The sequence below is a fragment of the Hyaena hyaena genome, unplaced genomic scaffold (assembly GCF_003009895.1).
Source record: "Hyaena hyaena isolate Hyena2069 unplaced genomic scaffold, ASM300989v1 scaffold_562, whole genome shotgun sequence".
In the NCBI taxonomy this organism is placed as follows: domain Eukaryota; kingdom Metazoa; phylum Chordata; class Mammalia; order Carnivora; family Hyaenidae; genus Hyaena; species Hyaena hyaena.
The window spans coordinates 760,215-786,170 of record NW_024081198.1 but is presented as its reverse complement, the minus strand read 5'-3'; the positions used below and the strand labels follow the sequence as shown (position 1 = coordinate 786,170).

Genomic DNA, 25,956 nt, shown 5'->3' with positions numbered 1-25,956 from the left:
TTCTCAGCATTCAAGAGTCTCTCATGGTTTGCCTCCCTTCCTCTCCCCCTCATTACCCCCCTTCTTCTCCCCCATGGTCCTTAGTTAAGTTCCTCCTAATCCTCCTATACATGCATATTACATGGCAATGAGAAAGAATGAAATCTGGCCATGCGTAGCAACATGGATGGAACTTGAGGGTGTTATGCTGAGTGAAATAAGTCAGGCAGAGCAGGACAGCTACCATATGTTTGCACGAAATTAATCTTTGAATTGTCTCCGTGAAGGTCACGATAAAACCTAATTAGGATTAAAAGAGCCACTGCTGTCTCCTTAAATCACATTGTTTTCTCTCATCTTCTTCTTAACAGTGTCAGCCAGACAGGAAGTCTTTCGTTTTGACATCTGGCTAAAACATTCAACCCCCTGACTTACCCAGGGATAGCCCTCGGTCACAAGCAAGCATCATCTTTTCTTCTGTCCACGATATTTATCCTACATCAAAATCAGTAGTTCATCCTGTATTAATGAATGAAGCATTTTTCTACCCCATGCCCAGCATGTAGAAAACTCGCAGTGAAGGTTCCTCAAAAAGTTAACAACAGAACTCCCCTATGACCCAGCAATAGCAATGCTAGGAATGTACCCAAGGGATACAGAAATGCTGATGCATAGGGCACATGTACCCCAATGTTCATAGCAGCACTCTCAACAATAGCCAAAACATGGAAAAAGCCTAAGTGTCCATCAACGGACGAATGGATCAAGAAGATGTGGTTTTTCTATACCATGGAATACTACATGGCAATGAGAAACAATGAAATCTGGCCATGTGTAGCAACATGGATGGACCTTGAGGGTGTTATGCTGAGCGAAATAAGTCAGGCAGAGAAGGACAAATATTTTATGTTTGCACGTATAGGAGGATTTGGAGGAACTTTACGGAGGATCATGGGGGAGAAGAAGGGTGGAAATGGTGGGGGATAGGGAGAGAGGCAAACCATGAGAGATTCTTGAATGCTGAGAACAAACTGAGGACTCATGGGTGTGGGGGAAGAAGGGGGAGATGGGTATGGAGGAGGGCACTTGTGGGGATGAGCACTGGGTGTTATAAAAAAAAAACAAACAAACCTCGCAGTGACCGTCTGATGTACAGATGAATGGCTGAGATCACTACGGTAGTATCTACTTTTCTCGTGTACACTATACACAGGTGTTGTGTCCGGTACCCCGCCTACATTATGTACCCTATAGGGTACCATTTACTCCCAATTTGCAGACTGGAAAGGTGGCTTAAAGAAGCTTACTGAGTCACCATCCATGGTTACACAGCCAGTAAATAATTGAGCTGGACTCCAGTCGACAGCACATCCCACCTCCCCCAGCCCCGGGGACACGTTCTTTCCTCCGTGCCTTTGGGCTTAGGATATTATTGTCCAGATTAGCTGACACCATGCAGCACTCTATCAGCCACATTTTACATCCTTTTACAACACCACAGAGAGCAAGGTACATGCTCCTGATCCATTTCTTTCCTCCAAGTGACCATGAAGTGATGACAAGCCTGACTAGACAGTTCCACTGGTCGTGCGGAGCACTCTTTGAAAAGCCTTATGTAAAGCCGTCTAATTCCACTCTAATGGGAAATTCGGTTTTCTGTGTGGAAATCCATGCCTTATTGCTAAACCGTGATTTCCTGGTCCTGTTGGCTGTCTCATCTAACAGGTTAGTAAATAAGGAAGTTAATAATGGTAAAAAGTCAAAATATAGAGAACCGAAAAAACTTTTAACATTTATAGCTTTTTACTACCTCATATCGGATAGAACTTCATAAACTAGTAAACAATAGGAAATGCTTCAAAGGGAAAAACTAAATTTTAAATTTAAGTTTAAATTTAAATTTAACTTTCATTTAAATTTTAAATTTGTATGCCTATAAAGAGTTAAACTGCCCCATTTCTTCCAGGGTGAAGAAGAAAGTCTCAAACAAAAGGGACATTTGAACTGAGAGCCACAACCTTAACTGTGAGCAGAGAGAAGTATCTCATGAGCGGGAGCTGCTTGTGTTAGGGAGTTGCTCCCTTCTAGACCTTCGTATGCCCGTGGTGACCCGGCAGGGAGACCAGAGCAGGAAGCCACACGGCCACAATCCCCACTGCCTCCCATGACGTCCTCGGAATTCTCCACTTTCAACCATCCCCTCTACACCTAATGAAGGGTCTGAACACTGGCTCAGAAGCTTCACACAGAAGCACAGATCAGACGTGACCTCTGGGGCCACCTGACTTTGCCACAAAAGTCTCCACCGTCAATGCCCACAATTCCAGGGAATATGACAAAAGTGGTTACACACTGGGCCCTGCTACAAACATTTCAAGTTTTAAATGGAATTGACTGGCCCCTTTCACACAGCCCTTCGCTGCAGTATTGCCCGGATGGCAGAGTGGACGCTGGGCCTTTCTGCCTATGCTCTGGTCCCATTCCCAACCGATCTGCCATTGGCCTGTTTGTATCTCTGTTAAATACATTTGCGGAGGGCGCCTGGTGGCTCAGTCGGTTGAGCATCCGACTTCGGCTCAGGTCATGATCTCACAGTTCCTGGGTTCGAGCCCTGCACTGGGCTCTGTGCTGACAGCTCAGAGCCTGGAGCCAGTTTCAGATTCTGTGTCTCTTTCTCTCTCTGCCCATCTCCTCTTCATGATCTGACTCTCAAAAATAAATAAACATTATGAATAAATAAATACATACATATATACATTTGCTGAGAAAAAATCCACAAGACCTGACAAGGTGGTTTAGTACATTATTTTTGATGAACTTTTGCTGAGTGGACACAGACCCTATCACAAGGTAAGCACCTCCATGCCTCTAAAACTGTGCTGTCTTACTTATTCCATGTCTCTTGAATAAAAAATGGAGAAAAGTTACCCATGAAAAGGCCTGGGACCTATCAAGTATTTGTGTGGCTGGCTGAGTTAATCTGCAGCCCATTAACCTACCCATTTTATTCAGAACGTACTTTAAAGTGCAGGATTGCTTCCCATGAGAAAGCATAATGCACCTGACACTGGAAAGCACTTTATAGTTTTCCAGGAATCTTTTCAGTAAAGCTGTAAGTTATAGACGATGCATGGCTCATATCGTTTTATAAACACAGGAAATGAGGTTGGTTCAAGTTTATTCAGAGACTAAAGGCAGAACCCAGATCTTCAGACTTGTAGGCGTGGGCACTTTCTACCCCAAACTGCTACCTAGAAAGGCCATAGAGCCGAGTGCTTCAGAGTGTGGCATCTGGATTCCTACCAATTAAGTGAAAATCTTGGTTCTACCATCTATTGTTATGAGTGTGCATGGGTTTCTTAGCCCGGGCACCTCAATTTTCTCATCTATAAAATAGGAATATTAAGAACAGCTACTAGGGTGCATAAGGACTACTTGAATAAATACACCTGAGAAATCCAAATGGTGTCCACTACATAATCACTCCATAAATGTTTTAACATCTTTACCATGCATGGTTGTTATGTGGGATCCTGTCCGATGCCAGACCCACAAATCAATGAGGGTTATGCTAACATGATGAAAAGTTCTAGGCGCAAATCTTGCTTTGTTATGTGGTCCTGGGAAGTGTGTGTTTTTAAAAACTTTTAAATTAAATATGTAATATATTTTAAATGTAATATACCAGACTCTAGAACTGGAGAGAGGCATGCCTTGAAAAAATCACTTGCCATGCCGTGAAGAGCATAGGTAGAGGTCTACATGGCATATAAATGTAGGCTTTTTACTGACTGCTCCAATTAAAAAGAAAAAAGAAAAGAGGAGCCGGGGTGGCTTAGTCAGTTGAGTTTCCAACTTCAGCTCCGGTCATGATCTCGTGGTTCCGGGGGTTTGAGCCCCACACTGGGCTCTGTGCTGACAGCTCAGAGCATGGAGCCTGCTTCATATTCTGTGGCTCCCTCTTTCTCTGCCCCGCCCCCACTTGCGCTCTCTCACTCTCTTTCTCAAAAATAAGCATTACAACATTTTTAAATAATAAAAAAATATAGAGTATCCTATTATTTGAGGGAAAAACATTATCCAAATCATCCAAAGGGAAGGCACTGTAGAAAACAGTGAATTACAAAATTGCTTCGTAACTGGAAGGCATCATTACTACCTCATTGGCAGATATGAATACCACAAAATAAGTCTGGTTTGAAACTTAGAAATCAAAGTTAAAATTAAATGAGCTCTATAAGTGGACCTACACCAGATGTGAACTTGATCCTAAATTTCAGCTTCTGATGAAATATCCTGCAGCCCTTGTTCACATAGCGGCCAGAATGCAAACATTTTTTTTCTTTTCCATTTTTTGAAATCTATTCTGATAATATTAATGACCACTGGTAAAAAAAAAAAAAAAAAAATCAAAGAAAATAATAACCATGAATAAAATGCACTATTCCTCTTCCTACCAATGACCAGCAGCACAAACCTTCCAAGCTCTTCGATGCCAAGGACAGCTGTTGGGAGCAGAAAAAGCCTTAGAAGGTGGGTCTGATTGCATCATTTCATCAGCTGAGCCTCCACAATTGGTTTATAATTTACTTGGTAAAAACAGAGAGTCAAATATTGTCAAGTTCCCTGAAAGTCATCCAGAAGGTTGTCCTTGCTTACTGCGTTGACAGAGAGCTGAAAAAGGGCTGTCAAATTACTGTGGTTCCTCTTAAAATAGAGACTGCCGTCCAGGGCTCTGATGGTTTGCTTGTTCTTTAGAAGCAGAGAGTCAGACCACAGGTATAAGGGTGAAGAAAGAATTCCTAATAAGAAACCGAATAAATGCTAACTCAAAACCTAAAGTCAAGGTGAAAGGTTATAAAAACTCTGAAGAGCTACTTTCTGCAGGGAAGAAAATGTACGTTCTCAAAAGTCAACTTAGGAAATTACTACATGAAAAATACGAAGCCTATCAACCTGTTTTTTAATGAGTCTGACAGTGAGGAACAGTCTTCATACTAAAGGCAGCCTCTGCCTGTAATAACAGTACAAAGCTAGTCAAGTTTTTCAACACCTAAAAAGCACAGCATATGGCAGGGACAGCCAGACTGCCATGATCATCTCCAGAAGTTTAAGAAGCTTAGTCATGCCCCAGGGATCATCACTGTAGCCTGAAGCAAGGTGACTTTCATGTGGAAATAAGACAGAGATTCTCTGGGGCTGTGGTGCGGTTTTTCAGATGCAGGATGAGCTTTCTTCTAACCATTCAAATGCCCAACGTTAAAATATTTGCAACCAGGGGCATCAAATTATAGTCATAACCCCACAGGGCTGGAAGGGCCCATAGACGTGATTAGTCGAAGCCTCTCATTTTATGGCAGGTGACAGGGCCCAGTGAAGGTAACCGGCACGTGGCAAGTTTCACAAGTGACTGAGCTGACCCAGAAAACACAGGAAAGAGAATGGAAATCAGGAATGTGCCGCTCAAGTCCCTTCAATGCCACCCGGCAGGTGGGTCCTCACTACCCTGTCCTTCTCATGAAGCAGGTAACTGAGAGCAAATGTGTGGCCCTAGGAAAAAGGAAAATTCAGCATCTCCTCTGCCCCCGTCATTCCACTCCCCATTTCCTGTTAAGACAATCCCCTTCCTCCCACTCAGTTCCGCCTTTCCAGGGCCTTCCCCCAAAGTGCAAGCACAGCATTCACACTCTTGCCAAGACCCCAAGGTACAAAGACCAGGGTCTTGCCACACACACACACACACACACACACACACACCCCCGGTGCTCTGCAGTTCCCATTCGAGCCAGAAGTAGTGGATGGTGGCAAGAGACTCCTCCTTGCACGCCTTTACAATCACAAGGAGCATAAGCAGTAAATGAGGCTGGTTTTGCTTGAAATGCAGAATTTCTGCTAATCAGCTTCTGGCTGGTTTGGCCACAAGAATGGTGGCTCTACACTGCATAATCCATCTTTGTAACTTCCTTTCTCTATAAGCCTGTGTGCATGTGTCCTGCTGTGCAAGGTGCTGGCGGGGAGGGGAGACGCTTGGGGGAGGCAGGGGGAGGGGAGACGCAGGGCTGGCTGTGGGGGTTTAAGCGCAGGCGCACTGCAGTGCTTGCCGCTACTGAGAACTGAGTGTCCGCTCCTCCAACACGTTCCTTCTAGTGGCCATTTGGCCCCTTGGATTCATTTTCTATACCTCCTCCCCACACACGAACAGACTTGGCTGTCGCTCTAAATGTAGGGCTGCTTTATCTCTAAATGGCCTTGAATATGGATCAAACTAATATCATGAGGGAGAGAAAAAAATACTCCCTGTACACTTTTATCGTAGACCCTATGCACAGAAGAGTGCCTGACTTTGTTAAAAACAACAAAAACCTACAATTTCACCATGACACTTACAAAAGTAAGAGAAAGTCCTGACTGTTTAAGGAGTCACTGCAATATGACATTCGTCTCCACTGGCCCCACCGATGTAAAGAGCATCATGGTACAAACAACTTAAAAAACAAAAGGGCTCTTATTCCATTTGACAGGAGAACATTTCACTGCATTTTTTTTTTTTTACTGCTGTGCCTAAGGAAATGCTTACCTTCCAGCATTTTTTGCAGACTGTTCCTCATGACGTGGATATTCTCTATCCCGATGAACTGAAACTTGATATTGGAGTAGTTATCTTCGTTCTCATAGCCTTTCCCTGCGGCGCGATTTGCCATTGCATTGAGCTGCGGTGGTCAGCAAAACAGAATGGTCAGCGATGACATTCATGCCCTAACGCAACCCGAACATTTCCCCGACAGCCGTGACAGCAATTCAAAATGATGTGCGGAAACACTCCCCGTCTGAAATCACCAGAATACTGTGCTGAGCTATTCAGGCACGCATGCTGAGCTTATAACTTTGTTGATTTGAGGGAGCATTTCCTTCGCTGGAAAGCACTCTACACATACGTCCTTCTGGAAATGCCTCTTACAGTTCCATCCAAGACGCCACACTGAGTGTGCAATTCTGTGATAGAGCCAAGTCTTCCTGACTTAATCAAATATTATACCAGGGAGGTCAGCAGACGCATACTAGCAGGTCTGCCTGGCAGCACAAAGCTCCATGAGCTACATGACATCTTCCAGTATCATACTGCCTATAAACACAGTATCCTACCAGAATGGTGGCATGTTTCTAATCTGTCCACAAGAATCCCCCAATTAAACCCTGAGCAGGAATCACAGAATAAAGTGAGGGTCTGCAGCACTCTCTCCAGAGCCATTCGTCCAGGCACTAGACACCTGCTAAGAGGGTTTCGGGACCAAGTTCATGAACATAATTTTGTTGACGTGAAGTGGAGGTTTCCCAGTGCAAATTGGGTTAAAGACAATGGACTTTGAAGACATTTATTATATGGAGACTTCTGCTCTCATCCTGGGCAACTAAAACCCAGCAGGGTGCATGCCCTGCCTCAGCTAGGAAACACATACGTTTCTGGAATGGACATATTACTGTGAATATTGTATCCTTATTACTGTTAATATTGTATCCTTGCTGTTTGGCTAAGCAGGTAGACAAACCCTAGGAAACAGTATTCACTGACCATGTTCCTCTTCTGTCCACAAAAGGCAGGTGGGTTATCCCAGGCAGAAAACTGACACCAGGAACTCACCGCCAGAAAAAATATATATATCTGATTTTAGGCTGACAGTGAGGTCCTGGGGGGATATTAACAAATACTTTTCAAAAAGCTAAGTTTAAAAAATAAAACTAAGTTAAAAACATAAATATTCTTTGAGCCAGATCTTTACTTGTGAGAATCGTACACAATTAAAACTACCAGCACATAAAGACAGGTGTCCGAGAACGTGTATTAAAACTTTGTAATAGTAAAAACCTGAAAACCTATGCTTATCTCAATAGGGCAATGCAGAGATAAATCACAGTACATTCACACCCTGAACTTCTACATAAACTAAAAAACATGGATTTTATAGAGAGAGAGAGAGACAGACAGACACAGAGACACATAGACTGATAGAGAACTGGCCCCATGACATGTTAAGTGAAAAGAGCAACCTAAGGAATAATATTCAAAGGTGCCTGGGTGGCTCAGTCGGTTGAGCATCCAACCGGCTCAGGTTGTGATCTCAATGTTCATGGGTTCAAGCCCCGCGTCGGGCTCTGTGCTGACAGCTCAGAGCCTGGAGCCTGCTTTGGATTCGGTGTCTCCCTCTCTCTCTGTTCCTCCCCTGCTCACTCTCTGTCTCTCTCTCTCTCCTTCGAAAATAAATAAACGTTAAGAAAAAGAACAATATTCATACAATGATCTCATTCCTTGTAAAACAAATGAAAGCACAGATATGTATTTATGTTTACGCATGTTTGAGTAAGCAGATTAAAATGTATCACCAACTATACCAACCTGGGAGCCGGAAGAGCAAAAAGACAGGTGGCAAGTGGCAGGGACATTTTCAATACTATTTTACATGCTTTTGAATCCTTTGTTACCAACACAATGTATTAGGTTTATAATTGAAATTACAGACATAACACGTATTAGCAGCGAAAAATCAAGCCGCAGAGGGCAAGCCAGCGGCGCCTGGAGCCCGGGCGGGCAGACACCTCCCTTCTCCACAGCAGCCCTGCCCAGACTGCCCTGTTACATCAGCCCCTGCAGACGCCATCTCCAGTCACTGTCCCCTTCCTCCCAGGTGTGCTATCCGAACAAAGGGTTTGGCCTTCCTCAAGAAAAAAAAATACATTCTTTTGAAAACAACTTACGTTGACACCTATTTAAGGGGAAATTTTTTCTAAAATTACTTATAAGGATTATTCTTTTGAAACCCACTGGTATAAAATATCACTGCTTTGTATAGTCACTTTCCGAAGCTGCTGGCCTCTCCTTTACGGCAAGCTTTATCAAATGGGACAATTAATAGGATACTTGCAAGTATCCTTATGCTACACCAACCTTATATGTATTTCCGTACCTTGAATAATTCAAGTTAAGCCTACTCACCACATACTACAGAGATACTCATTTTAAACAGTGTAATAAACAAAACTCAAAATACTACTATTATCATTTTAAGGTAGAATTAGAATTCTGTGTTTACATTTTTAAACAGTGGAATACCTGTGAGCTGGGATAATTTATTGGAAGTCTTTCCAAGCAAAGGAACAACACAAGATGTGTTCTTGAAAGTCAATGGTACTTCTCATAATGAACACAAGATGGCAATATTTAATCTATCATCCAAAGTGTACTTTCGCAAGGTTTCTACATATTTCACAGAGTCTATCAGGATAACGTGGCAAATGCTGAACCCTCAAAGCACGAAATATGGTTGTATAATTAATGCAAACTCAAGAAGCTACCCTGGATTTATTTTATAAATTTCTAGATAGAGTGTCCCTTGTATAAACAAAATAGCATTAGCGTAAGACGAATTTGTCCCCTGTGCCTTTGGCTGAGAAATCCATCTCATGACGGAGGGAAAAGCTCTTCATCTCAGCTCCAAAAAATTCCCAAAGAAATAAAACATTGGAGGTAACTGCTTTCCAGTTTCAATTTATACTTAAGGAACACAACAGACAAACGACTAGTAGGGCTGGAAAAAAATACCCTGTTTTCTAACCCAAGATCACTCCACTATTTGACAATGTCTACATCTTTGGGTGCAGAAAAGCTCATAAAGGAAACAAAAAGAACTCCTCTCATTTCCTTCAAACTCTTAATGAGCACCTAGTGCATGCCAAATGTTGAGCAGAATAAAAAGATGAATGAGAAGTCATTCCTGCCACCATAAACTTCTGAGTGTGGAAGGGAAAGCACATGGCACCAAACAACAATAGTCTCTACCAGCCAGGACTGGGCAGCAGCAAGTGACTGGCACAGGCTGTGATAGCGGCAGGGGTTGAATTGGGAGCAGCCCCATGTAGCCTAGGGGATCAGGGGTCACATTCCATGAAGGCCAAAGGCCTTGAGATAGATGCTAATCATCAGGAAGGATGGAAACTGAAGGGAGAGTATTCCAGATGAAGAGGTGAGAGACAAAATCAAGGAACAGATTATCAGTGAGCCAACCAGTGCCAGAGGAGTAGATGGTTCACAGATGGTGGCAGTAGCAAGAGAGGAGGCTTAAAATTAGCCAGAAGAATCCTTCTACAAAGAGCCCTGATTCAGAAGGTTAGACTTTACCCAGGACAGGGACGACTCGGGATTCCAAAGAGATTTACCTAAAAATTTTAAGATTTAGTGTCAATAGCAGAGAAGATCCACTGGACTGGGGCAGAGCACACAGTCTCCACGGGGAGCATGCAGGGCGGGTCGGCGGCCATATCCCTCCAACTGGCACAGAACAGGACTCAGTGAAGATTTACTGACTAGTTGACCAGCCAAAGGGCTCAATATGGGAGTGAAGTGGAGGGGTGAACAGGCCAAGAATGTTAAGAAACAGAATCAGATCCTCCTCTGACCCTAAATCAATCAATCAATCAGACACACTGAAACCATGAGAACTTAGCCAATGATGATCTTGATATCAACTTAACGCTCAGCCCGGTCACTCAGAAGACTACAACTGTCTTAGCCTTGCAGTCTCAAATTTCAGCAGAGTACATTCTGTACCTGAATAGTGACAGAGCCCAATCTGATGTGGTTGGGAAATGAGATCAAGTTATCTTGGCCAGAGGAGGATCCGGCCACAGGCTAGCAGCGAGCATCACATGACGATCCCCTCCCTCCTTCCATCTATGACTGGTGAAATGACCTTACCTGGTGGCACATACAGGTAAAAATATGAGGAGGCTTTATTTCCTGCTGTCTACAAGTGTGCCCGTCAAATCCTTCTTTCCTACCCCTGAGGATATCTTGGGCAGAATTACTAGCTTTTGGATCACACTCAGAGGGGACATCACCATCCAGCTCCATTTAAAATTCCAATCCCTTAGATGATGCAAACTCATCTCCTCCTCTCATTACATGCTGTCGGGACTGGTGAGGATCTGCTCTCCTACTTGCTTCTTCCTCGCCTAGGTACTGTTTCGGGGGGAATGGGGAGGTCCAGAGTGGGGAAGAGAAAAGGGATAACCACCTCTTCATAAAGCTCGCAAGACTGCAGTTCTCTCCCCATTGATGTCACTGCTTGACTGGCAATACTTATGGGCCATCCCTGCACAAATGCTGCATCCCCTAGGGCAGGCATGTGGGCTCTTCTCGTACATATGAGATACACAGGTCACTGACACGGGAGATCCCTCGGGCTTGAGCCTCTTCTAATCCCCTGAACTTTGCTCCCCAGCAAACACCCTGCAGTCCCCTGCAGCTGGAACGTCAGATGGATGAGCCCTGTGTGCTGCTTCCTCCGTGCCCTCGGACCCCTCAGGAAAACTCCTCCATCCCTGCACTACCAAAGAGAAGGCGTGAAGACTGCTCCACTGCCTCTGAATACTGATGTCTCTCCGGTACCCTCTCCCCCTGCTCACCGCCACGGCGGCCATCTGCAAGGCTGGCCCACATCCTGCTAAAAAAGGAGATCCTCCATCTTTAGAATGGATTCTCTCAGATCCCCACTGTCGCCTCACGGGATTTGGTGAGTAGGAACCACTTAATTACTGATCCCAGAGAAACACGAAAATATCCAACATCCTGTAACAACAAAACTGGTTACAGGGGGCGATTAGAAGCCATAACCATAAAGCTGTCTTTGGAGAAGGAGCAAGGACAAAAGGCTGAGCATCAGCACAGGCAGGTGGCTGCCCTGCCTCACGCCTTCTCTGTACTGCTCAGTGCTTCCTGCCAGGGTTCTGGCATCGGGGCACAGCTCAGAGCCCCTCTGGCCCTGATCCAGGCTGACCTGTGGCTGGTTCTTCAGCTCTGCGTCTCCATCCTCAACGGGCGTGTGCTCGGAGGCGGCGACCCTCCTGAGCTCCATGTGGATACAGGCTCTGACTTCTGTGAACAGCACCACAGCCAAGTGGAAGGAGCCTGGCCTTTGGCATTGGATAAGGCTGGATTTGAATGTGGGCTCTGCCCTGACCTGTGCAGCCTTGGGCAAATTATTTCACCTCTCTAAATCTAAGCTCTATCTATAAAAAGAAAACATCTCCTAGTTTTCAGGATTGTTATAAGAATTAAATGACAAAGTGCTGCCTGGCATCTTTACAAGCGCAGACAAGTCCCAGAAGAAAGTAACGAGAAGTCAGGAACAAGGTTGAGATAAAATTAATTACCTCCCATTTGATAATTCAACTTCTATCGATTGCATCAACATTATTTCCTATCTGCTTAATGCACCAAATCCCAGCAGTAATATATGACCTCATATATATTTTTTGAGCAGATATTCAAACCTGCTGAGGACCTCACTGCTTCTGCCTCCCAAGCTTTTAATATCAACAAGCAATTCAGAAGGCTTTCACCTCAACAGGCAGCCTGTGGGGCTGCCCTTACTGCGGCCTGGAATGATCTGGATTACCTCCTGATCATCTCTCCATTTATTTAAACCCAAGAGCTCCACTTCCCACTGCCCACCACCTAGAGCAAACAGGGACTCCATCCCCCGGCTCCCGAGGAAGCCTAACACTCTGGGACAAAAGTCAACAGGCTTGTTCTTTGGAAGAACGAAAGCTCTAAGCAAACAGTTTAAAACTCCTGTGAAGTGTGTGTGTGCATGAGCAAATACAACCGGGCACTTGAATGACACCCCAATTTTCTTTAATGGATTGGCATCGAACCTCTTATCGCCAAGAGTAAACACGCTTAGTGCTAAATATACCCTTCAAATCAAATCCTCTGGATTAATTCATTTTAAATCTGGAATATGCCTGGCTCAACAGCTGCCACATTTCCCAGGAGGTTTACACAGCACAGTGCACCCGTGGCTCACTGCTGAGCAATCAGTAGGTGACTGTGTTTGGCTTTATTTAAACCTGGGAAAACAGGAAAAGAGAAGAGGGTCCCAATCCAGGAAAGCCCCTGTCCTTCCCTTGTGTATCTCATCTTCAGTCCATGTGTCTAACATGCGGGCATTCTTTAGTTCTTCTGTGACCATGAGGCAAGTCCAAACAGCTGCACTTTACTTACACACAAGGTACGATACAGAGGAGTGAATGCAGCCAAGGTTAGAAGGGAGAGGTTGCAGTGTGATAAGCCCGAGAGAAAAGTACAAATGGAAAAAGAACAGTAAAGTCAGAGGCTTTCTGGTATCTTTCTAGTGAAAACCTTCAAGCTTAGCTTTTTTTCCTCCCCAGTTTGAAGTTCTTACCAGTGTACTTTGCTTTCACATTACCTAAAAGGAAGGGAATCCTTTGCATATCATCTGCCAGAATGTGGTACAGCTGTAACATGGGTTTTATCACCAATCTCCACAACTGATGGGCTGATCTGGCACCTGTTAGGGACCCCATCCTCCGTGGCCCCGCCCACATCTAGCCCACTGCTGCACTTGGGTCAGAAGCACGGACGGCACTGTTCGAAGGTCGAGGGTATGAGTAGCACACTGATCTTACACTAGGAAAACATCCAGTTAAGTGAACCAGGCCATGAATCACAATATTTGATGAACTGAGGCTCAGAGGAGCATTGAAAACCGCCAGGCTCTGAGTACCTACATAATGGATAATATCCAATTCTCAGTTCTCACATGGCCCACGAGTACAGGCTATGCCTACAGTTACCTATTCTTAACATCAGTGTAGACAATGGATCTGGGCTATCCATCATACTTCCTGCTTCCTGTTCTAGCATTTCTTGTGTCCTTATGTCCTTTTTAAAAATAGCTTCAATGACACACAATTCACAGACCATGCAATCCCTCCACTTATAGGGCACGATTCAGGGGCGTGTGGAGTATTTATAGAGTTGTGTAACTGGCACTACAGTCTAATTTTAGAACATTTTAATCACCCTCAAATGAAACCCTCTATCCGTGTCGCCCCCATTTCCTCCCATCCTCCTAGCCCAAGGCAACTACCAGTCTACCTTCTGTGTCTATGGATCTCCGTTCTGAACATTCCATATACATGGAATCATACAATGTGTGGTCCTCTGTGCCTGACTTCGTTCACTTGGTCTAACAGTCTCAAGGTTCATCAACATTGTAATGCGTATCAGTACTTCCTTTCTTTTTACAGCCAATAACATTGCATTGAATGGATAGCTTACATTTTATTAACTCATTCTCAGGTGATGGACATATGGTTGTTTCTACTTTTTTTTTTAAAGTTTATTTATTTATTTTGAGAGAAAGAGCCAGGGAGGGACGAGAGAGAGAGAATCCCAAGCAGGCTCTGCACTGTCAGCAGGGGCCTGAACTCATGAACCATGAGATCATGGTGTGAGGCAAAATCAAGAGTTAGACACTTTCCCAACCAAGCCACCCAGGTGCCCCAGGTTGTTTCTATTTTTGAGCTGTAATAAAATATACCCAGATAGGTTTTTGGTGGACATGTGTTTTCATTTCTCGCAAGTTAGGAGAGTAGAGCTGTTGACTCATACGGTAACTATGTTTAACTGTGTTTAACATTTAAGGTCTTTATGGTATTTTATTCTTTTCATGATGACAATAACGTTCAAACTATAATTTATAAAGTAAATAAATTCTTAAAATCCTCCTCTTTCCCTATAGGAAAAACCACTGTTAATGGCTTGGCATACAAATCCACAAATTCTTTTAATGCATAGAATAATATATTATGTTTATAATTTTTATTACATACATGGGACAACATCATACATATTTCTGTACCTTACCCTTGCTGCTTACTAGATCTTGAACACCGTTCCACACCCATAAGGAGAGACAGCAGCTCATACTGCTTTTTCCTCAGGCACAGGGGCACGTACATTTTCATTACCAGCAAGAAGTCATAATGCCAAATATGCTAAGGCCATTTTGGTTTGTCATCTCATTTTGTCCGATATATTCCACAGGCTTGTAGGGGATTTTGTTTCTGTGTATTAACTGACACTTTGCTCTGAAGACACCTTTTGCTGACTGGTTTACAAAGAAGTGGGTCTAAGCAGTGAAACTGGAAATTAAATTGGACCTAACACTAGTAGGCATTTTAAAAAAAAAAGGAAAGCTGTGTGGGAGATACCCTACAAGATGGACTTGGCTCATCCCTGGATGGTTAGATTTCTTGTTGACTGTCTGATTAAATTATAAAATCGGTACATGAATATATGCATAATTAAATAATATTTTCAAACAAGAGACATGTAGAAAGTTCTCTACTTCCCCAAATCCGCCCTTCTCTATGCAATTTTAACAGGTTGGCACATATCCTTCCGGATCTTTTTCTATTTTAATAGAAATGTTTATAAACCTATAGTGTTTTTTTTACATAAACACAATAGCATACACATTATTTTGTGGCCTTATTTACTTGACATTATATACTGTAAATCTTTCCAAGTCACACAAACAGACTGCTACAAGTTGGATCTGAAATAGTACACTGAACACAAACACTGAACTGTGGAACAGCAACACTAATTTATTGTCAGAGCAAACAAGGTCATTTTAGAAACAAATGAAAAGGTAATTTGGTAGGGGCGCCTTGGTGGCTCAGTCGGGTAAGCGTCCACACTTCGGCTCTGGTCATGATCTCACATTTTGGTTTGGGAGCTCGAGCCCCACATCAGGCTCTCTGCTGTCAGCATGGAGCCCACATGGGATCCTCTGTGTCCCTCTCTCTCTGCCCCTTTTCCTCTTTCTGCCCCTCTCTGCCCCCACTCTCAAAAATAAATAAACATTAAAAACAATTTTTAAATAACAGTAATAATGTGGTGTACTTTGGAGAGCAAGCTCCAAAATCAAACCATACTCATCTGTCACGTGTGCTGTGCACCCAGCACCCTGCTAGCGGCGCGGGGAACGAACTATGAAAAGTAAGTGGTGAGGGCGGGGGACACCCAAGGAAACTCACGGGTGGAAAAACACTCACCCAGGGAGAAACATGCAACCGAATCCTGACACTGCCAAGAGGAACAGCCCCTTGGCAGATGAGGCGCCCTAAGCAGGGGATGGCAGTCCCTTTATGTGGCTTTGCCTCGTCTCCAGCGTCAGGCTGCAAAGCTGCAAAGACATGCACCAGCACGGCACGGCGACACTTACTTTAGGCCGAGTGTCCACGACGTAAATGAAGTCGCTTCCTGGATTGGCTTTCCTGATGGCCTGGAGCATCTGCTCGTCCTCCAGGCAGCGGGCACTGAAGCCGGACAGGGGCTGGCTGCTCCGGCAGATGGAGGCCTGTGGGGAGAGGCCACGGCCACAGCGTCAGACGGGCTCGTACTGTTCCCCCGGGCACCTGCAGACTGTGTCCCCGCCCACAAGCCCCTGGCCCACGAACTCCCCCGCACCGGCTTGTAGAAGTGCCTGAATGCCTTCCAAAAATCCAGCTTGGTTTCTTTTTAATTCAGGCCGAAGAAACTACAACAAGGGCCAACAGTACGAAGTTACTCGGCGTAAGAAATCGGGAGTGTGCCTGGACGTTGAGATAGCACCTAACTAACTTATGAAACGTGAAGCCATCTAGATAGCCTACGTTCGGGCCACCTGGGTGGCTCAGTCGGTTAAGAGTCCAACTTCGGCCCAGGGTTCGCGCCCTGTATCGGGCTCCATGCTGACAGCTCAGAGCCTGGAGCCTGCTTCAGATTCTGCGTCTCCCTCTCTGCTCCTCTCCTGCTCACACTCTGTCTCTGTCTCTCAAAAATGAATGTTAAAAAAATTTTTTTTAATTCTTTTTTAACGTTTTATTTATTTCTAGGAGAGAAAGAGAGAGGCAGCGTGAGCAGGGGAGGGTCAGAGAGAGAGGGAGTCACAGAATCTGAAACAGGCTCCAGGCTCCTAGCTGGCTGTCAGCACAGAGCCTGACATGGGGCTCGAACCCACGAACCGCGAGATCATGACCTGAGCGAAAGTCGGATGCTTAACCGACTAAGCCACCCAGGCACCCCTTTAAAAAGCTTTTTAAAATAGCTTATTTTCCTTTTCACAGGTATTATTTCATTTTCCTGAAGGTAGAAATAAATATAAAGTAAAAAACTATTCTCCTAAAATTTATAGGATGCTGCTAAGAGCAAGACTGGTTAGAAACAAGTTATTTTGTAATGCTTTCCAAATTTATCAGTTTGTTTACCAACACCACAGATACCAAAACCCAATTCTAATCCAAATGGGGACGTTTTCACAGTGACGAAAGCCCAGACAGTTGGTAGCATGGGCACCTAAGGTCAGCAGGCACCCACCACCGCGGCCCCAGGGCGCTCCACGAAGGCGGTTTCTCTGGAATCGGTCTGCATTCAACTCTGCAATTTCCCAATTCCGCGATTCTGACAGAGTAAACTGCATCATCAGAAAACAGACCACAGCGTGAACCTTTGCGAGTTATTACAGTAGGTGGGCATGGATACTACCTCACAGCTATAAACCTTACGCTTCTGCGGCAAAGTATTTTTTATGGACTTAGATTTTAACATTTTAAATAAAGGAATGCCTCTTTCCAAGGACCTACACTGAGGCTGCGAGTCTGCTGGGTATGAGGATAGCAGGCGCGGTGGCTGGAGAGGAAGAGAACCCTCCAGCTCCGCGTGGGCTAAGCTGCGGAAACTCACCAAAGGGGGTCATGGCAGAGTCCGCTCGGGGCCCCTGCACTTCAAGACTCTACCCCCGAAGGGACAACCCAGCTCTGAGTTCAGCACAGTGTGAGTGTCCCTAATGTTCCACCTAGGACAACTTAGCGAGGGTTTGGGTTTCCCAGGAAAACCAGGAAGCTTTGGTGCTCCTCCCTGGAGAAGGCGGGAATGTTCCTCACTAACTCCACCACCTACACCATCTACGCCTCCTACAGCACCCACACCATCTACGCCTCCTACACCATCACAGCTGAGGACCTGCTGGCAAGACCGAGAAACACACAACAGCCAGACACGTAACTGGGCAACTGCCAGAGAGTTCCAGCCACATTCTGTGACATTCTGTGACAGCGAGGGGCAATCACCGGGGTGGGTCAAGAACTCTGAGCCCTGCAGCCAGGTTCGGAATTCAGGGCAGTGGCAAGCAAAGCAACGGGGCAGCAGAGCTGTCCAGAGTTGTGCAAGTCTTGAGCTGCTGGCAGAGATGCGCCTGCAGCCTAGGAGAGGGGGGCTCGGGCCTGGGGACAGCCAGCAAGGGTGAAGTCCGGGAGAGAGGAGAGGCAGGGCAGGAGCAAAGGCAGACTGGGCGACGAAAGGCAAGCAACATCCGATGGACAGAATGCTAAGGGCCACGCATGGCTTTCTGAGGCTTCCCCCAGAGGGCTCTATTTCTTCCGGGGGGTCAGGGCCTGCCGCGTGCCACGTTGCCCAGATGGAATTGTGGCGGGTAAGAGAACAATTCTGGGCAGGTTCTATCCGGTGCTTCATCTGGGTTCCAGAAGCACTAGTTAATGCAGCTACCAGCAGGCAATTTCTTCGACCATCAGAAGAATGAGAGGCGAAGGAGACACATTTAGCTGGTGAGAATGCACACACCACACACACGCTCACTGAGCAAGAGGGACTCTAGTTATGAAGAGAAGCCAGAGCATGACAACGACCTGCAGGGTGACAGCCGCTAGTTTTAAGTGAAGGGTTAAGTGAGAACAGAGTTACACTATGAAAGGTGGCCAATAAATTAAACCAGATGTATGAAGCCAACTAAACCAACTACATCTTAATAGTTGGGAGTTACATTTTCTTACTAACCTGTAGACATGCTCCACACAGAATTCCTCCCTGCGTCAGTGGGAGCATACAGTTACCAATTTTGTGTGGAGCAGTGAGGGGTCTTAAAGTGCTTCTGTTCGCCCTGTACGCACCCCAGTCGCACTGCTAAGAGAATATTTCCATTCCTGGGCGGCCTTTCTCACTGATGTCACTCATCTGAGAGCAGAGGTGAAGCTCCTCCATGACAAACTGCCAAGAGTGCTTCATTTACGATGCTGCTAATAATTAAAATATCTGACATTTTCTGAATGTGTACTATGTGGCAGCACTGTTATTAAGACTTTGTCATATTTTTATCTAATCTTCTCAATTACCATATACAATAAGATCCAGGATTTGCCTCGTTTTATAAATGAGGCAACCAAGGCACAGAGAGGTGAAGTAACTTGCTCACTGTCACACAGCTGCTAATTAGGGAAGCCAGATACTGTATCCAGGCATGATATTTTCTGATCCTGGATTCTAAGCCAAAATAATATATCAGGACAAAATCTTAAGTCAGGAAGCATGACACAGTATTAGATGCAGCATTAAAGAAGGTCTGGCTTTTAACCCACGGTTTGCTCTCACTCAGTATATGATCTTGGATAACTGACCTATTGTCTTTGAACGTTGGTTTTCTCATCTATAATATGAGGAAAATAACAGCAAAACTATAGAGTGTGTGAAGTATGTAACATTCTTAGAAGTGTGCCTAAGACATAGTGAGGGTTTTTTAAATTTTTTTAATGTTTATTTATTTTTGAGAGAGAGAAAGAGAGAGAGAGAGGGAGAGAGAGAATCTATGAAGAGAGAGAGAAGAGAGAGAAGAGAGAGAGAAGCAGGCTCTAGGCTCTAGGCTATGAGCACAGAGCCCGACATGGGGCTCGAACCCACGAACTGTGAGATCATGACCTGAGCCAAAGTCAGAGGCTGAACCAACTGAGCCACCCAGGTGCCCCGAAATAGTGAGTTTCAAGAAGTATTGGTTATAAAAGGAGGTTATAAAAGGTTAAAATTGGTTATAAAAGGAGGAAAGAAGATCTATATTTTTCTTATAGGAAATCAACTCTTTGAAAATCTTGCTGTTTCCCAGATATCTGTACTATGAATTTGGGAGACCACCTTATTAACAATTTAAAGCAAAACTGCTTTCTTCAAAATAATTAAAAGATTTAATAAGAGAGAACAAAGGATGCAGCAGTGCTCAGGGCTGGTGAATAACAAACACACAGGCATCTGAATGTAAGTGACATTTATAGTTTATATGGCTCTGTTATCTACGAAGCTGTCAATGGTTTGATATCCAAAGGGAGTCTGAAGGGCTCTATATAAGCCACATGCAGTTCAAGGCCTGAAAGTGTTATTCTGTGCTGCCCCTGACCTCGGGCACAATTGGGAGGGTAAGCTCCCCTTTACACTCTGCTGCTAGGGACACAGGCCCTGGCTGAGCAAGTCTCCCCACGGACCAGACAGAGCTCCTGCTCAGGTCTGAGCTGTGGGTCTCGGGCACCTGCCAGCCCAAGGAATTAACCAAGCCCATCACGTCCTCCCAGGAACATGGGGTCACCGCACCCTCTTGTTACTACAGAGCCCACCTCCCACACCCCCCGCTGGTTCCCCCCATTCCTGAGAGCAGCCCCACGTAGCCTGCGTGGCAGCCGTGTCCTCCCCTCCTGGGAAGTGAGTGCGCACAGTGAAGAAACCGCTGACAAGGCATCTGTCCGGTGTCGGGTGTCAGGGGCTCAGCCTTCCCTGGAGCCCTAGGTGTTTTATCATACCACGTATGATAAAAACGGACGCAAAAGGAGTCATGTAGCCTCGGCAGGGGCACTTCTATCACAGGATTCTGCACAGGACTTCTAGTTCACACAGTGATGTGCATTCCAAGCCTCTCTTAACCTAACTACTGTTTCCCACATTAGCCAAGCCGCCTCCCCATCAGAAGTGTTTCCTTGGTAACAAAAGTATATGTGGGGAATAGAAGCTTAACTAAAAAAATATGCTATTCTTAGTCACAAGCATAAGTTTTATTGGACTGGCATATTTTTTTTTTTTAGTTTTTAAACATTTATTCATTTTTGAGAGGCACGGAGTGCAAGTGAGGTGGGGGCAGAGAGAGGGAGACACAGAATCCGAAACCGTCTCCTGTCTCTGAGCTGTCAGCACAGACCCCAACGCAGGCTTACACTCACGAACCATGAGATCAAGACCTGAGCTAAAGTCAGACGCTTAACCAACTAAGCCACGTAAGCGCCCCAGGAATACATATTCCTAAGTCTATAATGTCTGAAACCACAAAAGGGAAGAAAGTTCAGCACATTTACACAATTTCTATCTGTTTACTTTCCATGGAAGACTGCCTGGTTTAGTATAGTTTTCCCAAGCAACGAAAGCATGAACTGCTGCTGTGTTATCTCACAAATCTTCCATTTCACCACAGAAATCCACCCGATACTATTTCCCTTTCTAAATATCCCCAGTTGCATCAGAAGGATTTATATAGTTAACCTTGATATTAGCACCTAACTCTGATAAAACACAAGATGATTGCTATGCTACCTACCCAGTACAGAGTTAGTTCGTGGGGGTGGGTGAGCAGGTGTGCACGCTAAGGATTGCCCTATGGTAACCAGCTCATCACAGCAGGGCGCCTGGGCGGCTCAGTTGGCTGAAGGTCTGACTTCGGCTCAGGTCATGATCTCGCAGTTCGTGGGTTCAAGCCCCACGTTGGGCTTTGCGCTGACAGCACAGAGCCTGCTCAGGATTCTCTGTCTCCCTCTCTTTCCGCCCCTCCTCTATGCTCGCTTTCTCTCTCTCAAAAATAAACAAAAAATTTTACATAAAAAAATAAGTGCATCTGTGTTTCTCACTTTGTAAGAAGAGCTAAAACATGAATTATTGTCTGCCTTAAAGTTCTAAATTCAAGAAATCGATTATTTTGAACTCTAACTGATGGCTGTATGATTCTTTTTCAAGTCTGGAGATCAAGGAATGAATGGTACACGAGAGCAGCGATGGACCAATGAGAATCTGAGGTCAGCAGGTGTAGAAGCTGGCCTCTGAGCTCTAATTGCTGAAACTTCTATCCTGTTCTGAGACATCACACACTTGCCCTTGGCAATGCTCACAGTGACACACACAAAAAAATTCCTTTTCTCAACAATAGTAAAACAGATGGAAAGGAAATAGGATGGATACTCTGCATACACTTAAAAAAATTTTTTTATTTGCTTTTGAGAGAGACAGAGCAAGCAGCAGAGAGGCAGAGAGAGAGGGAGACACAGAATGTGAAGCAGGCTCCAGGCTCTGAGCTGTCAGCACGGAGCCCAACACAGGGCTTGAACTCAGGAAGCATGAACTGAAGTTGGACGCCCAACTGACTGAGCCACCCAGGTGCCACTATGCTCACATTTTAAATACCCCACCCACCCTCACCTCTTAAACAACAATAAAAGAATAAAAGCTTCTCCCTCTCTTACTTCGTTATGAATGGATACTCCAAAAAGTATCAATGTTACTCGCATCCTAATTTCAAATACAATGTCATAAAATTCCCAATTCAGTCCATCATGGGTGGGTTTGTTTTGTTTGTTTTGTTTTTTAAGAAATTCCTATCTTTCTTTGCCTTTCAGTACTGTTCCAGTTCTGTGTAGGCTTAAATACATTTGGAGTCAAGTAATGCACAACATTAATAGAGTCCTTGCCTTTTTTAGACCCCATTTCAGAGCAGTCAGTGTAACTAAAAATAAGACAATTTATATCCTTCCAATCAATGGAAATTACACTGCTAAGTGATTATTTTCCTCCAAAGCAGGCAACACGCTGTATGCTTACCCTGGAGAAACAGCATTGTTGATGGTATTTTTGGAACCTCCTTCTAGAATCAGACACAGACCTTACCTGAACCCCTTGCCTAGAGGTCCATGTGTGCATCCACATTCACACACATTTGTTACAATTATTTATGGCTCTTCATTTGGCTTTCAATCCACAACTATAACATCTAGCTTGAAAACCAAACTTTTCACTTGGCTAAGGTCAAATAACTTCTGAAACGGGTGGCAAGGGTCATTCTTGTCTCCTTTGTTTTCCTGTCCTTCACAGAAATGGAGCCACAAGTTTTAGTTGTTTATACAGTCACCCTTAAGTCTGCATTTTCTCTCCTGCCCTGTGCAGTTCATCACTTCTGTGAGCATAAATGTCACGTGGCAGTTCCCGGAGGCTTCCTCGGAAAGCTGGTAGGGACCCCCAGCCCTCCTCTGCCAGCTCGGTGCGGAAGTGATGACTGGTACTAAGCCCATCTCCTATGCTCTTCGATTTGCGCCAAAGACTAGGGAAGGCGGAGCAGAAGGGTGCGAGAAGCTTGCGCCCCTGCGGGCTGAGTGGTGGAGAACAGGATTCCAGGCCTGGATTGCCCACCTCTGCAGTGGTATATGAGAGAAGAGAGAGTTCTACCTCGTTTAGAGCAGTGTTTCTTGGCGTCTCTGTTAGCTGCAGACAAATCGAGTCCTAGCTTTCATAAACAATATTTAAAAAATAAAACTCATTCTCCATAAACAAAGATTTCTTATGCAGAGGGCACTGAAAAAGTAAAGTGCCATTTACAAAAGGTGTCAAGTTTTCTGGGAGCTTTTCTAAAGCATGTGTTTCGAAGGATCTCTAGCTCTGCTTGAACAAACACAGAGCTACCTGAGGTCACCACTCAGAACAGGACAGGCACTCACTTGAATGATTACGCTTAGGTGTTTTCTGACTGTATCCCGTTACTTTATTATCAGATAAACATGAAAGGTCAACTTCTACATAAGGTAAGAGTTTAAGCATAGTCATGTTGTGTCACACCACACTCAGCAATGTCCAGAAGCCTGCTAGAAAGTGCCTGTTTATGATAAAACAAGAAAAGCAAAGCATAAAACAAAAGCATGCCTTGAGACTTACGTGGTTATCTCTGTAGTAGTAAGAAAGGGCAGGAAATCGCCGTCTGCTCCGGAATTTGGAACTCCCCACGATGATGTGTGCCGTGGCCGATTTGGGAACGTACAGTTCAGTAGGGTAAGAATCACAAACCTGTCAAGGAAAATACAAGGGGAATTCTCAGGCAATCTAGTAATGCTTTGTGAACTGCCACAAGAAATTCTACTCACCATGCTTATAAACTGCACGTTTACGTTTTCTTAACCAAGTTACCAGTAACTTCGGAGAAACAAAGAAACGCAGATTCCATGAAATCGCCGCAAAGGAAAGCAAACACTCTTTAGCAACCTGTGCTTGTGCACTGTCCCTTCTCTCTGAGGGCACTTTGAGTGGCAAGACAGGGACAGGTGGGCACTTCTTTCATCAAGAAGGGACAAATTATAATTCGGCACCCTGGTAGCTGAAAACAATTTTGCTGCCTGTTTTGAATGAAGGACAGCCTGACAGTGGGAGGCAAGCACCAGGAGTGAGCCCCTGGGGCCATTTCTCTGTCCCCAGCACACGACATGTGCACCCCTGCCTCTGAGAGGGCAGTCCAGCCAGTGCCCCCCCCGGAGACCTCTTCCACTGAGTCTTCCCAAACCTCCTCCATTCTTCGAGGGACAACCCAGCTCCACCTCCTTCAAGAAGCTTCCTCCTTGGACTTCCAGCTCAGGAAACCTTCTAGATCTGACTTGGTACCACACAATGTAACAGCTTTATTTCCGGGTCTTATGTGTTGATTTTACAAATGGTAAGAAATGATTTTATTCTTTCTGCCCATCACTAGTGGTGATTCCCACAGTGTAAACTCTGGAGCCCTGGAATGATCTTGTGATTCAGTCAGAAATCAGCATTTCAGAACATACCTCTGATGTGCCAACTTCATGACCTTCAGGAATATCAAACTACACTGACCTCTAAAACCGATGACACACAGAAATAATATCTCACAGGGTTGATATAAGGATCAACTCAAATAACATCCATGACAAAGCACTTTATAAACCATTAGGTCTAACAAAAATGTTAGAAGCGGCAACAGTAATTGCTGACGTGTGGCTCAGCATGTATTTCGCTTTGACATCAGCCCAATCAATCTTTTTTCAATGTGAAGATTGCCTAGATGGTGTTTCCCTGAGTTTTGCCAAAGCAGCTGCTTATTTCCCAGAAGTCACGCATCTTCTTCTAGACCATTTCAAGAGTCCTCGAGGAGCAGTAATGAAAGGGAAATGCACTAGCTGCATGTCCTCTGTCCATCTCCACCCACACTCACGTATCTGCAGAGATGGGATTGAAGGCAATGGGAACCCACCCCAAGCAAGAGCCAAGCCTCCTCCACTCCACAGATTATGAAAATCATCCTGTGATGTCGCCCCCTTGCCTGCCTCCCTTCTCTTTGTTACTAGACTGGTGCACAACATGGAGCAGGAGATAAAACGACCACAAAAGTGATGTTCTCAGGCCTTAAGTATAATTCCAGCATTGAGCCAAAGGCATTTTAGGTAAGATCACCAAAGAGATCAGAGGCTTCAAGCTCCCGCACTGACCCTCTGGAGGAAATCCTGCACCAGGAACACTGATACTCTGGAAGAAAATCTTGCCCCAAGAACAGATGGCCCAACCTAGCTGGACCCAGAGGGTTCTTACTGGAATTACTACCACAAGACACTACCTTCCTGCCCATGCAAATCTGGCAGCTTCACCTCTCTTCAGTCAATCGGCTAGAACATCACCATACAGGTCATGCCCACTAGTCTGAGGTTCAAGAGACAGGCAGTCATTGTACCAGACTTACAACAGTTCCTTAAAATAACAGTGTTTCAAAGGAAATTGGGAGGTTTTCAGTAAGGCAGGAATCACCACCTACTTTCTTGACTATAACAACACTAAGGAATCGCAAAGTCATTTATGATTAAACAAGGAAGGAATAGGTGAGATTTCTCAACATGCCTATTACACACAGCCTTTCTGAGTAACAAAGGGGTGACTTAGGAAGTGTGGAGCTACTGTCAGGTCCTCTTATGGGCTCCCCCAGCTGGCGTCACACTGGAGCCTTTAACTGCACCATGCCTGGTGTGGGACCAAGAGAGAGGTAAACACCCAGAGCCTACTCTCCTTAATACTCCTGGACCCAACCTACTTAGGGACCTGGCCATTTGCTATCCACTCTGGGTCTTCTTTCTTCACCAGAAGAGCAGGCAGGACTTTCCTACTCTTTAAGAGGACCAGGGCTCTCCCTCTCCACAGTGAAGGAAAATGCAGACCTTTCTGGTTAGCATGCGCAAACACCTCAACCCAGTCAGCAGTGGTCAGGGTTG

The 25,956-nt window shown here is 44.9% G+C and overlaps 1 protein-coding gene across 1 annotated transcript in view; it reads right to left on the bottom strand.

The window, feature by feature from the left end:
- MTMR7 (myotubularin related protein 7) overlaps positions 1-25,956 on the bottom strand; it is a 108,945-nt gene that overhangs the window by 26,853 nt on the left and 56,136 nt on the right. Inside the window, exons 5-7 of the mRNA XM_039256300.1 lie at positions 23,621-23,749; positions 16,071-16,205; positions 6,557-6,689 (exon numbers count right to left, since the gene is read on the bottom strand). Of these exons, the coding sequence (XP_039112231.1) occupies positions 6,557-6,689; positions 16,071-16,205; positions 23,621-23,749 (397 nt within the window). The remainder of the gene's footprint in view (positions 1-6,556; positions 6,690-16,070; positions 16,206-23,620; positions 23,750-25,956) is intronic.